The sequence below is a fragment of the Rattus norvegicus genome, chromosome 1 (genome assembly GCF_036323735.1).
Source record: "Rattus norvegicus strain BN/NHsdMcwi chromosome 1, GRCr8, whole genome shotgun sequence".
In the NCBI taxonomy this organism is placed as follows: Eukaryota; Metazoa; Chordata; class Mammalia; order Rodentia; family Muridae; genus Rattus; species Rattus norvegicus.
The window spans coordinates 208,678,996-208,696,647 of record NC_086019.1 but is presented as its reverse complement, the minus strand read 5'-3'; the positions used below and the strand labels follow the sequence as shown (position 1 = coordinate 208,696,647).

At 50.6% G+C, this 17,652-nt stretch overlaps 1 protein-coding gene across 16 annotated transcripts in view; it reads right to left on the bottom strand.

Annotated features, from left to right (window-relative positions):
* The window catches only part of Shank2 (SH3 and multiple ankyrin repeat domains 2), a 445,157-nt gene that overhangs the window by 323,653 nt on the left and 103,852 nt on the right, over positions 1–17,652 (bottom strand). For all 16 annotated transcript variants that reach the window (XR_005490582.2, XM_063274304.1, XM_063274282.1 and 13 more), the window contains 2 exon segments: positions 16,674–16,790; positions 6,166–6,243 (listed from right to left, as the gene is read on the bottom strand). Coding sequence is in view for 15 of the 16 variants with exons in the window: in XM_063274304.1 (XP_063130374.1) it covers positions 6,166–6,243; positions 16,674–16,790 (195 nt within the window). In the remaining variant the exon portion in view is untranslated.

The window sequence follows — 17,652 nt, the reverse complement described above, 5'->3', positions numbered from 1 at the left end:
CACACACACACACACACACACACACACACACACAAATTTAAAAACAAGGTAAAAAAAAAAAACAACCCTCTTGAAATTCGTTTTAGACACACCCAGAGGTGTTTCCTAGCTGATCCTAAATCGATCAGGAATCTAGACCAACCAGCTTTCCAGAAGGTCTGGGGTCCTGTTCAGTCCTCACGCATCTCTTGCACCCTAAAAGGAACACCTCGGCCTCTCCAGGTTTCCGGGGTCTCAGAATCACCGTGTGGCATCCCTGATATAGTGTTACCTACATCAGCCCAAACCAAGCCTGGCCCCTAGCCACATTCCTCCTGGACCTGGATACCTCAAAGCGGGCCGCCAGCTTCTTGTGCCCAGCTTCCTGGGCATGGCTCCGACATCCTCACATGCCCGTTTATCGAAGAGCTTCCAGTCACTCTCCCTGGCACCACTGTCTCTAGGGATAAGAGCTCTTCCAGTCAGGTGACTTATTGAACATCTCTCATCAATTGCATTTTACAAGCCCCTCCTCTTGTACACCTGGTGCAAAGGCGCTCTGTGCTTGCACCGCCCTCTAGTGGTAGGCATGAAAAACTCCACGGAACTGTCAGCAAGTAGTTCCTTGCCCAGTGACTCTCTGCCAATTTTTTCCCTTTCCTGAGGGTTCAGGTCTTGGGCTGGACCCCAGGATCACAGAGATGGAAGACACAGCGGTGCGTCAGCTGAGGAGACTGAGTCAGGGACTAGTCATAACCCCCAAAATGTGCATAGTAAGCAGCAGGCTGGTGCAAAGGTGAGTCTGAAGGGAGACAGGAATTTCCCTGGCCAGGCGGGAGTAGGGCATGGAGTCTCACTTGGTTGCAGAGCTCCTGCCTCACTGAATGTTCAATAAGTCACCTGACTTGAAGAGCTCTTATCCCTAGAGACAGTGGTGCCAGGGAGAGTGACTGGAAGCTCTTCGATAAACGGGCATGTGAGGATGTCGGAGCCATGCCCAGGAAGCTGGGCACAAGAAGCTGGCGGCCCGCTTTGAGGTATCCAGGTCCAGGAGGAATGTGGCTAGGGGCCAGGCTTGGTTTGGGCTGATGTAGGTAACACTATATCAGGGATGCCACACGGTGATTCTGAGACCCCGGAAACCTGGAGAGGCCGAGGTGTTCCTTTTAGGGTGCAAGAGATGCGTGAGGACTGAACAGGACCCCAGACATTCTGGAAAGCTGGGGTCGGACCGAGGAGCAGCAGAGGTGACTGGGCCAGACCCCTGTGAAGATCCTAAAGCTTTCCGTTCTTCAGCAATGCAGATTATGTATGGGTGGGAAGAGGAAACGTGAGAGATTATTTCTTTCAAAACCCCAAATCAGACTTTGACTTTCATTCCTGTCACACACCCAGGGAGCTGGTTAAAAGAAGCCAATCTTGCCCACCAGTTATTAGCCACTTATTCCTGTCCCACACACCACACCAGTGCTGACCATGTTTCAGACATGGCTTTTGCCCAAATGTACAGAAAAAGAGGCTGGTGGTCCTCCTTGGCTATGTCTGGTTAAACATGACTTAGGAGGACATGGGCTTTGCTCATCTGTCACAGCCCCAAACAAGTGTGTCCAGCTTCGGTTAATCACCATGGGGTGTTACCTACATCTGCCACAGCCAGGCAGATGGTCCCTGTAAGTAGATTGAGTAGACATCCCTCCGGGGAGCAGTGACCATATTTTAACATCTGCCTGCTTGCCTACAGTTACTGCTGGGTTGTGACAGGTGTGGACTGTGCAGTACAAGCTCCTCTGATGCAAACCCACAGACAAGCTCCTTCTGTCCGGTGTCATCCCTGATAGATCACCTCCTTCCTCACTGCTCCTAAGTCCATCTGCTCCCCCACTGCTGGGTCTCCCCTAGCTCAGGGTTTCCCTGATTGGGGGCAGTGGCCTGTAGCAGCCCTGGGTGGGTGGGCGGGCGCAGACCTTGTGAGAATATATGCTAATCACATAGTGGACAGCTCCCAAGCTCAAGTGGGAAGAATGACATCCTTCCCTGTCTGACCCCTGACTCTCCTCCAAAACTGAGCTTTCCCTGCAAGCCTTTAGGACCCCATCTTCATGAGTTCTTGGCCCTTGGAGAACTGTCTCTGCTAGGACAGCTCTCAGACATTAAAGTGGTGTTCCAGAGACCCTTCCAGCTGCGGGCCTCATGCCCTTCCTCTTGGGCACTGTCCTGAGAGGTCTCTGCATGTTTCTGCTTCCTCTGGAAATCCACATTCAGACCCTGAACCCGCTTACTCCTCAGTCAGCTTTGCCCTGATCCTGACCTCCCTCCAGCTGCTGTTGTCTCTTTGCTAGAAATTCCTCTGAAGAGCCTTAAACACCGCCTTGCCTGGAGGCCATGTCCATTCCCGACACACTGAGGGTAGCAGGTCATGACAATTTGGAAGGTTCCTTCCATGTCCCAAGGTGTCTTTGTTCTCACCCGGCATCTTTGCTTCTGTTATCCAATCTTCCTCTCACCCTGATGGGCTAACCTCAGCCACCTGTCCCCATCTTTAGTGTGAGGTATTAATACACAAACAGGAAACTGTGTATGATGTAAACTGTCCCTCAACATGGGACTGCCTCGGGTGCTCCTGCTGGGGTAGGACACTTGCAGGTCGGTTCTGTTTACAAAGGTGCCAGATCACGTGTAGGTCCCGAGGCGTGGATGTGTTCGGTGTGCTTGGGAAATGGCCTGGGTGGGCTGGAGTGAGAGAGAGGTGAAGTGAGCAGGGAAGGGGACAACTCTGGGTGCACATGTAGTGTCTGAGCTCAGCATTGTGACACATCTGACACAGCAATTTGAGGAAGGGAGGGTTTACCTGGCTCACAGTTTGGGGGCGCAGTGCATCATGGCAGGGAAGGCATGACGGCAGGAGCGTGTGCTGTCTGGACACAGTGTATCTGTGTCAGGAAGCAGGGTGAGCACTGGCTCAAACCACTCTCTCCCTTCTATTCAATTTGGAACCGAGATAACGGGATGGCTCTCCCCATTCAGGATTAACCCAATCTAGACGCTCCTTCAAACATGCCTGGAGATTTGTCTCCTGTGTGAGGCTAGATCCTGATCAAGCTGCTGATCATGACTAAGCAACTCAGGTACCAACTTCCAGAATGACTCCCAGGCCCTCCAAGCACTTGAGATACAAGGTAATGGGACTAGGTCTGGAGTCTCACTTCTTAAAATTCTGATTCCACTACCTCGTGCCCCATGCTCTGACGGTGGGCTGTACGCCGTGTCTCAGAGCCCAGACAACTCAGCTGTGGTCTAAGAGCTCATCCACACTGCAGATCACGTCGCACAGTGACTGGCTCTCACAGTGAATGATTGATTTCCATCCAGAACTTTCTTCTGCGTTGCTGGCTATGCACACAAAATCAGATCCAAAGGCCTTGCCAAGCTTTATGGGCCTGCTCATTTCCAATCACAGGTGCTGGTCTCTGCACCCTCCCCAACTGGCCAGTCTTGCTGCTCCAAAAGCCTACCAGGTACATGCTGACCCCAGGGCCTTTGCATAAACAGTAGCTTCAGACCCCTTCTATCAGAGACCCAAAGGTCCTTCCCTTCTTCCTAATCTGGCCTCTGCTCGGATGTCATGAAAGCCATCTGGGACACCAGCCTCCATTTCACTCTGCTTTCCCACCATGCTTTGCTTCGCTTGTGTTTTGCAGACCTGACACAGTACAGTACGTGTTTATCTGCTGGCTACCTGTCTGCCTGATATGCTTTAGTGGGAGAGAGCATAGCCTGACTGGGTCTCATTTTCCCCAACACCTGTAAGCAGCATCACCCGCAAGCAGCTGTCACTTGAAGCATAGTGCGAACTGGCCTGGCCAAGATGGCAGATTCAACCTGGATCTCTTTCCATCATAAATATGTATCGTCTGCCAGTCACATTTTAGGTAGTTCGGGCTCCTGTCCTTCGTCTAGAAATACAACTTCGACTCCCCTGTTTCTATGGGAACGCAGAGCCTGAATCCCAAATAAGACTCACAGAACTTTGGAGAGCAGAGGCTTAAAAATGAGCGGCTTCCCCGGCCACATGCCCTTGGCGGGGACAGCAGGCTGCCAGGCAGCAGGCCCGACAGTACCTTCCCTCCGACGGCCACATCCTCGCCTGACTCCAGACCCTGTGCTGTTGTGATGTACAGCAAGAGACACATATTTCAGGGCTTGGGAGATGACGTGGGGGTCCCAGTGTGATCTCCAGATCCCACTTTTTAAAAAGCTGGGGTGGGGTGGCACGTGCCTGCAAGCCCAGCACTAAGAGGTAGACAGCAGGTCCCTGGGGCTACCTGGCCTGCCAGCCCAGCTTAACTTACAGGTTCAAGATCATGAGAGACCCTGTCTCGAAATACAAGGCATATAATATATACTGAACCCACACATGAATATGTGTACACACACACACATGCACACCACACACACACACACACACACACACACACACACCGCACCGCACCACACCACACCATACCACACACCACATACCACATACACACATCACCACCACCACCACACCACACATCTCAATTTTTGACCTTTACCTCCATTCATAGAACAGAGCTTAACACCCCTTGGGTGTCACTAGGTATTAATATGATAATGAGACAGGCCAACTTAGATCATGGTCTTCTTCAAGGTTGAGGCTGGTGTAGGGACATAAGCCCAAAACTCCAGATCAGGGCTGGGGTTTTAAGCCTTCCCCCTCAGGGCTGGAGGCTGGACTGATCACAATTACCAATGATGTAGTCAACTATGCTGGCCACCCCTGAGCAGACAGGAAGGAGGACCCTGGGCCACAGCTCCTAGTGGGGACAGGCTAAACAGAATCCTGGCTGGCTAGATTTACACATAGCAACTCCTTGAGAATAGCCATGCATGTGTGTGTGTGTGTGTGTGTGTGTGTGTGTGTGTGTGTGTGTGTGTGTGTGTGTGTCCAGGTTCAGTTCCTGGTGGACTTTGCCAAGGCTAGCTTATACCATGGGAACACTACAGTGGGGTGTCTCGGGTCCCTGCTTATGACACCCCACAAAGAGGAATGTCCCTAGAGAAGACAAAGGCCACCCTACTCTTAATTATAACACGGGGCCCCGCTGAACCCCTTGACTAGAAAAGACATTCCAAAACCCTGGAGAAGGGGGACCTAGAATGGCCTGGAAGACTTTATACATTTTTCCACCAAACCACAGCTTCTAGAACCATGATATCACCCCAGTGCCAAGTGGCATCATCACTGACCAGCCCCGTGGCTGGTCAGTTATTTTAGAACAGGTTGAATGCAGGGATTACAGGGCTCCTGGTCACCAACAAAGGGCTCTACTCTCTAATCCTGCATAACAAGAAGACCCTTGCATCTGTCTTCCTACACTGCTCAACGTGGGAACCTGGCTTGGAGCTTCATATGAAACCTGCCACTCTACAGTGGCGGTAGACATGGAGACCTGGCTTGTCAAGCTGAACACCAAACGTCACCCTCAACTGAAGAAGTCAAGGTGGCAGAGTCATGCCCCATGTGTATATACCCTCTGTATGAACTGCCCGGGAGAGAAGGTTCCATTAAGGCAGAAAGGTGATGAGTGGCTGCCTACAGGGTGGGGTAGGGGCTGGGAGTAAGTTAGCGGGGACAGGACCTCCTTTTGAGGTGACGGTAGAGTTCTTAGTCAGACAGTAGTAATGGCTGAGGAACACTCTTAATGCCCTTAAAGCCACTAAATTGGTTTTGTCAGATATTTTTAAATGGTTAAGTTGTTAGCTTTTGTGTCCTATGCATTTTCCCTAATTTATGAGCAATTATGAACCGATTTGCATGTTCCCAGAAGGTCTCAGGCCAAGGTCCAGAGGGGGTTGTTCTCCCAGACTCTGGGATGGTGAGAGGGAGGACACGAAAAGCAGCAAGCCCCCTTCCCGTCAAGTTCGCACTCTGAGATACACAGTTAATCAGCGCTTTCCTACAGCTGCAGAATTTGAAGTGGCCTTACTTCATTGCCCTTCTAGAACCTTCTACAGAGATACGTCTCCACATTCCTCCCACTTTTCAGTCTAAAGGAAGCAGGCTGTGTGGACAGGCGGATGGAACCACCTCAGTGGCTGAGGTCATCGGCCCTGCGCTGCCTCAAAGCTGTAGCCTGCCACAGTGCAGTCAGTGACTCTCTTTACCTGGAACGGTGTCTGGCTGTTGTAGTTTTTCAACTCCTTGTCTCCACCCCGAAACAGTAGGACTCTGGCACAGCTGTCCTGCAGAAGGAAAAGAAGTCCCCTCGTGAGACGGCGGCATAGACTTTATCTGAAGACGTGGGCTGCCAAGTTCAGGCTCAGGGGAAGTCTGGGGCCTGGGTCTGAAAGGTTAAATGAATGTAGCGCTTCCAGGGAGAGGAAAGACTGGGGTGGGGATGGGTGGGTAGGGGATCGGTAAAGCTCTTGCCCTGCAAGCATGAGGACCTGAGTTTGAGCCCCAGATCCCAGGTCAAGTTGTCAGGTGCCAGAACTGGAGAGATGGCTCAAAGTTAAGAGCAGGTGGTGCTCCTGCAGAGGACCCACCATGCTTACCAGGACCTGCATGCATGGCTGCTTATTAACACCGGTAGCTCCAGAGGATCCGGCGCCCTCTTCTGGACTCCATGGGTACTGCGATCACATGCATGCATGTGCATGTGTATACACAGAGATGCGCACAATCGAGAAATAAGTAATCTTAGCAACGACAGCAAACAAGTCTGTGACACGGTGGCACACGTGTGCAATCTCAGTGCTGAGGCGGCAGGCCCTTGAAACCTGTCCAAATTGCTAAGTTTCAGGACAGCGAGAGGCCACACATACACAGACACACACACGCACACATGCGCGCACACACACACACTGAGAACAAGAAGCTAAATACGAGGGTAAATAAAGGTGTCTCATCACTGTCAGCTGAGGTTTCATCACCACAATGCTTTTAAGATCGCCTTGGCAGAAGCTATAAAATTTTAAACCATACCTGCCGATGACAGACCAGTCTACTCCTGACAATATTCTACAGATGTTCTGCACGCATCTATAAAACATGCGATAGGTGACTGGAGGCAAGACACAGAAAGGAAGAGAACCGTGTAAACATTCTGCGTCAGGGTAAGGGGGTGTGTAGAACTTGGGGCAGTTGCAGGACCCACAAGGATCTGCCTCCGACTTGACAACTGCCTCAAGCTGCAGGGACTCAGGGCTCTCTCAATGATCTGTAGAACTTGGGGCAGTTGAAGGACCCACAAGGCAAATGGAAAAAAAACAAACAAACAAAATGCAACAAAACAAAGCAAGCAAACAAAGACCCCATAAATCTTCCTGGAAGGCAAAGATCTGGCCAGCAGGGGAACCAGGTTCCATCACATTTCGGAAGCCTGACTGTGCAGAGAAGAATGGAATCCAGGCAAGCACATGAGTCCTTGCTCAGAGCTGAGGATTACATGGTTCAATGCTGGCAAAGTGAAGGGGGCATTTCAGTGTTTCTATAGTGAAAAGGAGCCTCCTCTCCTGGGCATTTATTTGCACTTGGGGCCAACAGAGAAGTCTCAATGACCATTGGAAGCTCCCAGGACTGTGTGGATGAGTCTTTCTGTCAACTAAAGACTAAGGGTAAGCCACTGAGAGATGGCTCAGTGGGTGAGAACTCTTCCTGCTCTGGCACAGGATCCAAGTTCAGTTCCCAGCACCCCCTTCAGGCCACTAACAACTGCCTATAACTCCAGCCCCAGGGATGCTCTCTTCTGACCTTCACAGGTACCTGCCCATGCATGCACACACACATAAACAAAATAGAAATTATACAAAAGACTGAGATTACAGTATTGATACAGAGGACTGGCTGCAGTCGCATGATCACTTAATGCATTCCTAGGTGACGTAGCTATCACCGGACTGAACTTAGCAAACTGAGACGTCTACCACAGCCCTAGGTGATGAGCTGTTACAGGACCATGGTGGTGTTGCCTAGATCCTCACTGAGCAGAGCTTCACTGTGGGGTGTGTGGCTGCCTGAGTAAACGGACCCTGTTAGAGGTTCAGAATACAGAATTCTAGTTTGGAATAAATATTTGCACGATTAGTTTAAGCCAGTGTTTATCATGGGGTTGCAGCTGGTCAGGCCCCTTGCCAAAGCAGATTTCTGCTTCTCTGCACTCAGGAATGCCCAGCAGGCAGGTGTGCAGCGAGGCTGGAGGCTGTCTGTGATGATACCCTGTGGAGAAGCAGGTGCTTTCCCTCTACGCCTCAGATGCATTGAAACTAGGACCCTGGGAGCCGGGAGGGTGTGTCAAGAGAAGAAGGATGATTAGGGCTACAAAGATGAGAGACCATAGAAGGGCTGCCCTGGCCTGACCCAGGGGCTCCCCAGGCATCCTGAGCCCAAGCCTCAGCCAGCCTCAACTTGCCCCATTGTGGCCCTGTTATCTACAACCTAAATCTTTAGGGCAACGACACCAACCACAATACAGCTTGAGTGAAGGGAATGTTGGGGTGAGAGGAATGGAAAGAAAACAGAAAGAAGGAAAAGAAAGGCTTGCCAGCTCAGACGAGGAAGCAGGTGGGCCCTCCCTACTTGGGGATAACACACAGCAGCCTGCAGGAATCTGACAGGAAGCCTGGCTCCAGGTTACCACAGAAATTGAACTTGCCTGGGGCTCTCTGCATCATACACTCTCAGCTCCAAAAGCAACTCAGAGCCCTGTTTCCCAATCAGAACTTCAGCTTGAGAGCCCTGTGGGGGAAGCCTGGACAACCCTTTCCTGGCTCCTGCAACCCCTCAAGAGTACCTACACTGTCGCTGACATTCCTATAAAAGGCTAGGAATAAGCCCTCCCTTGGTATTGTCACCCCCCACCCATCCAGGGGGATGTGGGAAGGAGCCCAGAAAACCCTTCTACTCACCCCCAAGGGGGCTGTTTCCAGAACCCAACCCATCCTTGCAATGATGGCCAAGTGGCATAGGCAGAATGCATTCTGACACAGCAGCTCTGGCCTGAGTGGAGACCTAACATTTCAGTTGGGCAGGTCAGTGGTCTGGCTAAGGGAGGAGGGGCCACTCCTAGGAAAGAAAGATCCCTCCTAGGAAGAAGGGAACACCCCAAGGAAGGAGAGACCACCCCTAAGAAGGAGGGACCACCCCTAAGAAGGAGGGATGACCCCTAGGAGGAGGAAAGCACTCCTGGTAAGGGGGGTTAATCTTAAACCATGCTAAAGAAATGGGAGGAATACTTATCCCTTTATTGAGAGATACCGTTCTTTTCCTTCCCAGAATTCTCTCTGCCTAGCACGGTCCCTATGATCCTACATGAGATTCTGTTGAGTCTGCTTGCCTTTGAGAGTCAGACCTCAAAAAGACACAGCTTTTCCCTCTTCTTCTTTTCTGTCTCTTTCTTTTGGACGCTTGCCAGAGCCTAAGCACACTTTTTTAAAGCACACTAGGCTCTCTCACTCTTCTCTCTGTTCCCACCACGAAGCAGCTTGTGCTCCATGCATGGCTTTTTCTCTTCTCTCCTCCACTCTCCCTCAGGCAACTGCTGAGGTACACAGCTTGCCTGTTCTGGGGATTTTCTTCGAAACTCTAATTAATAAAAGCTTCCATTCTTTCATTAATGAAACTAAGAACCCCAAGAGGGGAGCCCTGACTTCTCTGATATCACAGGGTAACCCTGGCAGGATCCCCAAATTCTTGGTTAACAGTTCCAGCCGGTCAGTGACTTCAGAACTAAAGGGCCATGGCTTTATGGCTTACTGACAGTTAGACTTCCACATACGTGTGTGCATATGTGTGTGTGCATACATGTACTCGTGTGTACACACTTGTGTGGGAACGTATTCTATACCTTGCTGCTCCACCCCACATGCCTGGCACAGCACCTTGCTGGGATGACAAGAGATCCAAGCCACGGAAAGAAGGGCGAGCATGTGGGAAAGCTGCTTGGATTGGGTAAGAAGAACGGAAATGAAGGGTTGGGGAGAAACAGGGCAATCTGCAGCCTCAGGAGGGTGGGGAAGGCCCAAGACATTAGTGCAGAGCTTAGCCATTTCCCTTCAGTCCCTTGGATGGCTCGAGACTTGGCTGGCAGGTCTCCATCCTTTTAAAATAAATCAATGAAGTATGAATACATAAGCAATTTGTATTCATCTTCTAAGGGCCATTTCCCTGCCAGTTTTTCTCTTGGTGCAAATTTTCAGAGTCACTTGAAAAAATATGTCGTTTCCCTGAGGGGAGTCATTCCGAGGCAGCCCTGCACTCAGCTATGGGCCATGTGCCTCTGGCTCCGTGAGCTGTGGGCACCACTGTCCTGTCCACTTTGCAAGTGAAGGGACAGACTGAGAAATTGCAGTCATCCATGCCTGTGGAGAGTGGACAAGCCGATGGCCACATCAGTCCCTGGGAACACAGTATCTAAGTGTAGGGTCATGGTCCCTATGAGCTTGGGATGGGTTGGAGTGGGGGAACAAGAAGCACTCAGCTCAACGTGGGCTGTTCTGAAGGTCCTTGTGTGGCCTTCGAAGGAGGACAGGGCATATCAGATGGAGATGAGGAAGGTGATCAGTAGACTGAGACCTGGTGTGACAAGAAGAGAAGCTGTCCTCACAAGTAGCGGGATTGCCACAGACACATGCAAAGACACTGCAAAAGTAGCCAGGTGTGAGGGAATCACAGGATGGCACTGTGGGGCAGGTCTCAGGATTTGCAGCAGGAGCCAATTTATAGTGACAGGTGTGCTTGGATGGTGAATACTGTGGTCCTGGAAGGGTTATCAGAGGCCTTGGCAAGGAAGAAGTGATGGGACAGGTGGGGACATACCTGGACAAGCAGTATTTGGGTCATCTGAATTCCAGCCTCTAACTCCAGAGAATAGGACACTAGTTACAGAGCAGGGAGGAGCATAGGGACTGGGTCCCTATGCGGCCACCAAGTGAAGACATCAGGTGACCAGGCGTCACCAATGGGAGATATTGGGGGATACTGACAGAGGCAGTCTACATTCTAGAAGGCACCATAGTCAGTGGGCAAGCAAAGTTGGTGTCACTGAATGACGGAATCTGGGTACCAGAAGTATGAGGCATTGGTGCCAAGAGATGCCATGGAGAAGTACAGTAGAACATGAACAGAGTTATGGTGAGGGATACTACATGGCCACGGCCTGTCTAGAAGAAATGATGGAGGTTTGATGGACTATGTCATGGAGGAATATGGCTATCAAAGCAGCTTGCAAGGGCATGGGTAAGGTATGAGCTTGGCAGCATGTGCCACCAGGGAGTCTAGAAGTGGCATGTATCTATTAGCCCTGGCACACAGTGGAGAAGGACAAACCAGAGTTGCAATCCATGTATGTCCACTAGGGTCAGCACTACCATGAGGACAAACCCAGGACTTCACATCCCAACATAGCTACCTAGGAGGCATCATCACAGGAATGCCACAGTCATGAGTCATTAAACATCCAGACATTTCCAGGTTACGTTATCCTTGAACATTAGCCTGTAAAGGCAGCCATGAGTCAAAGATGTACTCACTCGGGACCCTGAGGGAAAGGCTGGTTGGTATGTGTAAGGCTGAGATAGACGCATCATCAGGATGAGTCTGAACCTTTAACAGTGTGTTCCCCGAAAAGGACCAAGGTAGTCAGTTACCATCTACTCCACATGCTGCAGGTCACCAGGCTTTACCTGTACCCCCTGAGTTCTATCTAGACCCCAAAGACTGAGGGGAGTGGAATACAAGTCTAAATTTGCCACTTCTTAACCTGGATCTGCTGACCAGTATAATGAAAATACCAGTCAATTTTATCCACAAGGCTCTCAGAGGAAACTGTATGGATGCCATCAATACCAGTTGTCAACTTGACGCAATCTAGAGTCAGCTGAGAAGGCAGTCAAAGTTGAAAGACAGCCCAGATCAGATTGGTCTGTGGCAATGCCTGTGGGTGAGTGTCTTCATTGTTAATTAATATAGGAAGGAGCCCACTATGGGCAGCATTATTCCCTAGGCAAGGTGGTCCTGGGATGTAAAAAAGTAGATAAGCATAAGCCCGAGTGAGCCAGCAAGCAGCATTCCTCCATAGTTTCTGTTTCAAGTTTCTGTTCTGACTTCCCTCAATGATGAACTTACCTGGGCGTGTAAGCCAAATAAACCCATTCCTACCCAAGTTGCTTTTGGTCAAAATGCTTTATTACAATAACAGACAGAAGTACACTCTGAGAGACCCAGAGCCATGGTGCTTATGGGGATGATGGCCCTCAGATGGGCCTAGAGAAGTGGACACATACCCCATCAGAAACCAGCAAGCCAAAGAGATAAACATTGAAACCACTCCTCTCCTGACACACAAGAGGCATATTACCAAAAGGTAATATGCATGCTTGTGTGCTTATGTGTGTGTGTGCACGTGTGTGTATGCATGTGTGTGTGCATGCATGTGTGCATATGTCTCTGTGTGTGCACTTGTGTGCATGCATAGGTGTATTTCTCATGCATGCATGCATGTGTGTGTGCACACATGTGCATGTATGTGTGTATGTGCCTGTGTGTGCACATGTGTACATTCGTGTGTGTGTGTGTGTGTGTGTGTGTGTGTGTGTGTGTGTGTATCTTCTAGACAAACCAGGCTGCTCTAGTAACCTTTGATATTTAAGCTTCCTCTGATCCCTCATTATCCTGGGTGGTGCTTTCTCCCTCTGGAGCTCTTGGGAAGCCAGCGTGAGGCGAGAGAGCCCAAAGATTAGAATCAATTTGCTGCTTACAATCAGAGCCCTAATTAGTTGATTGCATGAGAGGAAAGAGAATCTTCTGATCACAGTGTGTTTTATTAGAAGTGTCCTGATGAAATTGATAGAGCGTGCATAGCATTCTACACACCTGGGGTTTCCAGATCTGAGAAGTGTCTCATTAAGGATGATCATTATCAGTAGTGTCACCTACTCTCACCGCCATCATCACCGAGTTTAATATCATCATCATTGCCATCACCATCAGCATCACCAAGTTTAATATCAGCAGCACCACCAAGTTTTATAGCATCAGTATCAGCATCAGCACCACTAACTTTACCATCATCACTATCAACATCACTAACTTTACCATCATCACTATCAACATCACTAATTTTACCATCATCACTATCAACATCACTAGCTTTACCATCATCAGCATCAGCATCGTAACTTTACCATCATCAGCATCAGCACCACTAACTTTACCATCATCCCCATCAGCATCACCATCATTATCAACTTCACTGTCACCATCACCACCTTCACCATAAATATCATCACAAACACTGCTATCATCATTCCTGTTAAATTCACCATAATAGCATCTTCATCACTATAATCACCATCTCCTCAGTATCAACAGCTACAGCCTCACCAGCCTCACCAGCCTCACCACCGTAATCTCCATGAACATCGTCTTCAACACCATCACTATTTTCAACACCACCATTATAGCCTGGAGTTGCTGAGTCCTCATCCCAACCCAGGTAGATGTTTGGTTTCTACTTCAGGCTCCTTGCAACCCTGGACCCAAAGGACATTCAGGCTACCTAATTGCACACATAGGTCCCAGTTTATGCCCAGCAGAGCCCAGTGGACCAGGTCTCCTCATCACTAGCCCATGTCCCTGAGGCCATGTCTCTCCTTACCCTGAATCTTGCCCTTCTGAATTCTGTCCCTCCCTGGGGCACATTCTCAGCATGTATGATATCACTTCCTAGGTAATGTCCCTGGTATGGTCTCTGTCATCAACAACCAAGCGTGTGAAGCCACACATATCTCCTGTCTGTAGTCAAGGGGCCATGGGCACAGATGCCAGCAAGGTGGTGATGCAGGGAGGATAGATTGAGGGCTATCCATGTGCAGTGCCAATGGCTGACTTATCCCTCACTCTTGAGACAGCTCTCATGAGCTCCAGGAAGCTATGTAAGACCTTCAGCTGCCGAAGCAGCTTCACTCACACAATTCACACCCAGCTATAGGCTGTGGAAGGGCTGAGACAGACTGAAGACCCTCTACCAACCCGGGGAGGACAGATTCTGGTAACTCACTGACATCCCAACTTGTCATGGCATCAGGGGGCTGTGTGGTCAATAACTCCAGAGCCTATAAACCAACGCAGTATCCCTTGGCTGAATCTGTCCCAGGCTGCAGAGAACAGGTATACCATCTGAAGCTGGACAGCAGTAGACTACCCTCATGACAGGGCAGCTTTGCAGAGTGGGCAGCCCTCCCTACCCTTGCTCAGACTCATTGGCCTGTAGGATAGAAGTCACCCAACCCTGGGGAGGTGCAGATCTATGAGGTACGAGAAAAAGATGGTGTAGCCTTCTACTCCAAAGACGGCCAACAGCCTGCAGGCCAGATTACCCCCGACCGTCAACCCCTGACCCCTACAACTCACCCCATCCCTGATTATTGAGCAAATGTCTTTCTTGCAGCACGGCCACTTTCCATGACCTGTTACTTCCGACTGCTGTACTGTGGCTGCTCTGTACAAAGGGTCTAGGCAGTGACCAAAGCATAAAATGTTTACCAACAAGCCCTGGAAAGTCAGCTACCTCTATTCTAACTGACATTATAATGGGGAAAGGTTTTCCTGGGAGCCCTGGCCATCTGGGGACCCTCCTAGAATTGGAGACAGCTCTGGGGTATGTGGAGTAAACCCCAGCAGGACCAGACTCCTATATAGCTGAGAACACAGGCTGCCTAATAAAATTCTGCAGCCTCCCTTTCAAAGACCATCATGCCCACAATTATTTTAAGTGACAGAAACTGTGATTTCCTATATTCTTTGTGATTAAAATATGCTTGAAATATACTGAGTGGAATTAAGCCTTGTTTCCCCATCGCAGGCAATCGTTACAAAGCAGATGTTGGTGCACATGTTTTCCTAGACCCAGCCAAGCCTCATGATGTGTTCTCTAAGGCAGCTGAGTATTCCCACACTTAACAAGGGTTCCCCCATCCGAGCTGCATGGTGGACCCAGGGGCAACTACCACTATAAATATGCTCTGCGTGCAAGCCAGGAGCACTGGAAGACACTCCAGCTGAAATACCAACTCCATCAGCCTAATCATGAGAGTGGTCTGCAGAGCAAGACACTCACAAATTCTACAGTCAAGAGAACACTTGACGGGGTGTGGACCATGTGAATGGGGTCTTGAAGGGTCTGTAGGAGTTTGCGAGGGTGAAAGATCCAGGAACATTACTGGCTACAAGTAGAGTGGACTTGGGACCAGCCATTAGGGTCTGGGAACAAACTGGGTTGTGAGCTAAGGTTTGAGTGTCATCTAGGGTCACTGTCAGTGGTGCGATAGGATGATGGCTATGCGATTGGAAGAGAAGTCAGTGTTCACTGAGGCCACGCCCCAGGGTATGCCCAGTACAGCCTCACCACTGAGATCCTTCTACCCTTCAAAAGGGAGAGTCTTTCCCCAGTGCCTCTACTGGACTGCCTGGGGTCATGTCTGTGGGTCATTAGCCCCCAACCCGAGGTTTCATGAAGTGAGAAAAGAAAGAAAGCAGAGTTTTCAGTGGGGTTGTCCTATGTCAACCTGACCTTGAGCACCAAGGACTTTAGTACCTTTCCTGCTTGCTGAAGCTGGCCCTGCAGTCCACCCACATCCTATGCTCAGCCCTCCCATGGGACACCAGTCTCTCATTTCTCCCTCCACATCCAGCTCAGGGTATTCATGGTCCAGGATCCAAGTCCCAGGCACCAAGGTGTCTCTCTCCTAGAGAGCAGGGACCATGTCTCGCAGCCTGTAGGGATTCCAGAACAGTGCTGTCCACCAGGGTCTGACATGGAAGTTTGCAGGAGGGGCATGGGACACCAGTGTGTCATTTACATTGAGTTCTGCTTAGGAGTTTGTTCTCATGGAGGCCAGAAGATAGCTGAGGCTAGACCCTCCATCTGCACATCTGGGCTCATGGCAACATGAAACCACAACAGCCAAAGTCAGAACAAGCCACATGTCCACCCACGGGAGAGCAGGTGAGCAACAGTGCCTATCCCTTAGTAGTGTGGAAACAAACTTCAGAAGGAAGAGTGTCTGGCACTCGTTACCACAGGTTAGACCATGAGAACATGATGCTGAGTGGAAGAAGCTCAGCGTAGGTGGCCAACTCCTGCAAAATCTTAGTCTTCGAAGGTCCTTAAAGCAGAGAGCAGAGACTAGGCATTCAGGGGGCGGGAGTGGGGAGTGAGGGGTTGGAAGTCAGTGTTTCCTGGCAACAGGTTCAGTTTGGGAAGATGAAAAGACCTGGAGGTGAATGGTGGGGACGGCCATACATCATTGTGAATGTGCTGTCAAAGAACTGCTTGCCTGCATGTTTATGAGAGTCACATTTTTATGAACATTTAACCACAAGTGAAAAGGAGAGTGGAGGGGTTACCCAAGCGCCAGGCTCCAGGACCATCACCCAAGGGAACAGGAGGTTCCAGCTCCTCCCGTGTCTTTCAGACAATGAGCAGCCTGGGTCATTGGCATTGTTCAGGGCTGACTGTAGATCTGAACTGTGACCAGGGGCTGCTCACAGCTTCACCAGCCTCTGGTTCTCAATAAGGCAGCAGGTGAGGATCACAGAGATACCCAGGCCAGCCCCCTCCACCCAGTGCCTGGTGTGCCTCGGGGTTAGGGTGAGGGATGTGCATGCCACTGACCTGATTGTAGAGGGCGCAGATATGCAGGGCTGTGTTCCCTGAGGCATTCTGTGCGCTCATGTCTGCGCCATAGAAAAGCAGATGTTCCAGATGCTGGACATGGCCGTACCTGCAGGCCTGAAACAGAGACTGAGTGAGACCTTGGTGCTCCTGCTGGTCAGCCCTGAGACAGAGACCCCAGCACCCACTCCTTGTCATTCCTGAGACAGAGACCCCAGCGCCCCCTCCTTGTCATTCCTAAGACAGAGACCCCAGCGCCCCCTGCTGGTCAGTCCTGAGACAGAGACCCCCAGCACCCCCTGCTGGTCAGTCCTGAGACAGAGACCCCCAGCGCCCCCTGCTGGTCAGTCCTGAGACAGAGACCCCAGTGTCCCCTGCTGGTCAGTCCTGAGACAGAGACCCCAGTGTCCCCTGCTGGCTAGATCCGAGACACAGGACCACATGAAACTGCAGCACTCCCTGTTGCCTATCCCTAGGATACAGAGGCTGAATGAGCACCCTCTACTGGCTGGGCCTAAGACACAGATGTTGAGCGAGACTTGGTACCTAAGGCTGCCCAGGCCACAGGCCTACGCCCAGCATCCTACCACTCATTTAAAAGCACGACAGAGCTCTGGCAGACTTCACTCCACCTAGCTTTGTAGACTGAGGCCCACAGACATCACACACCAAGGACTTGGGAGGCCCCAAGATCCCAGCTAACAGTGGGGAGAGGGAACTCCTGACCAGTTGGGAACCTGTACTCTGTTCTTAGGCAAGGGGCTTGGAAGGAACCCTAGAGCTCTTTTCCACACGAATCCAGGAAGACTCATTGTTCAAAAGACAAGTAGGTCTTTCCCTGAGTGGGTGCTGAGCTCTGGGACGTACAGGTCAGGATTCTCAGCTCTGTATTCCTGGTCCCGGGCAGGAAGCTCTTCCATAAAGGCATGGAGATGCTCAAAGCCCTATCCCTGTTTGCGCGCGCACGCTCGCTTGAGGA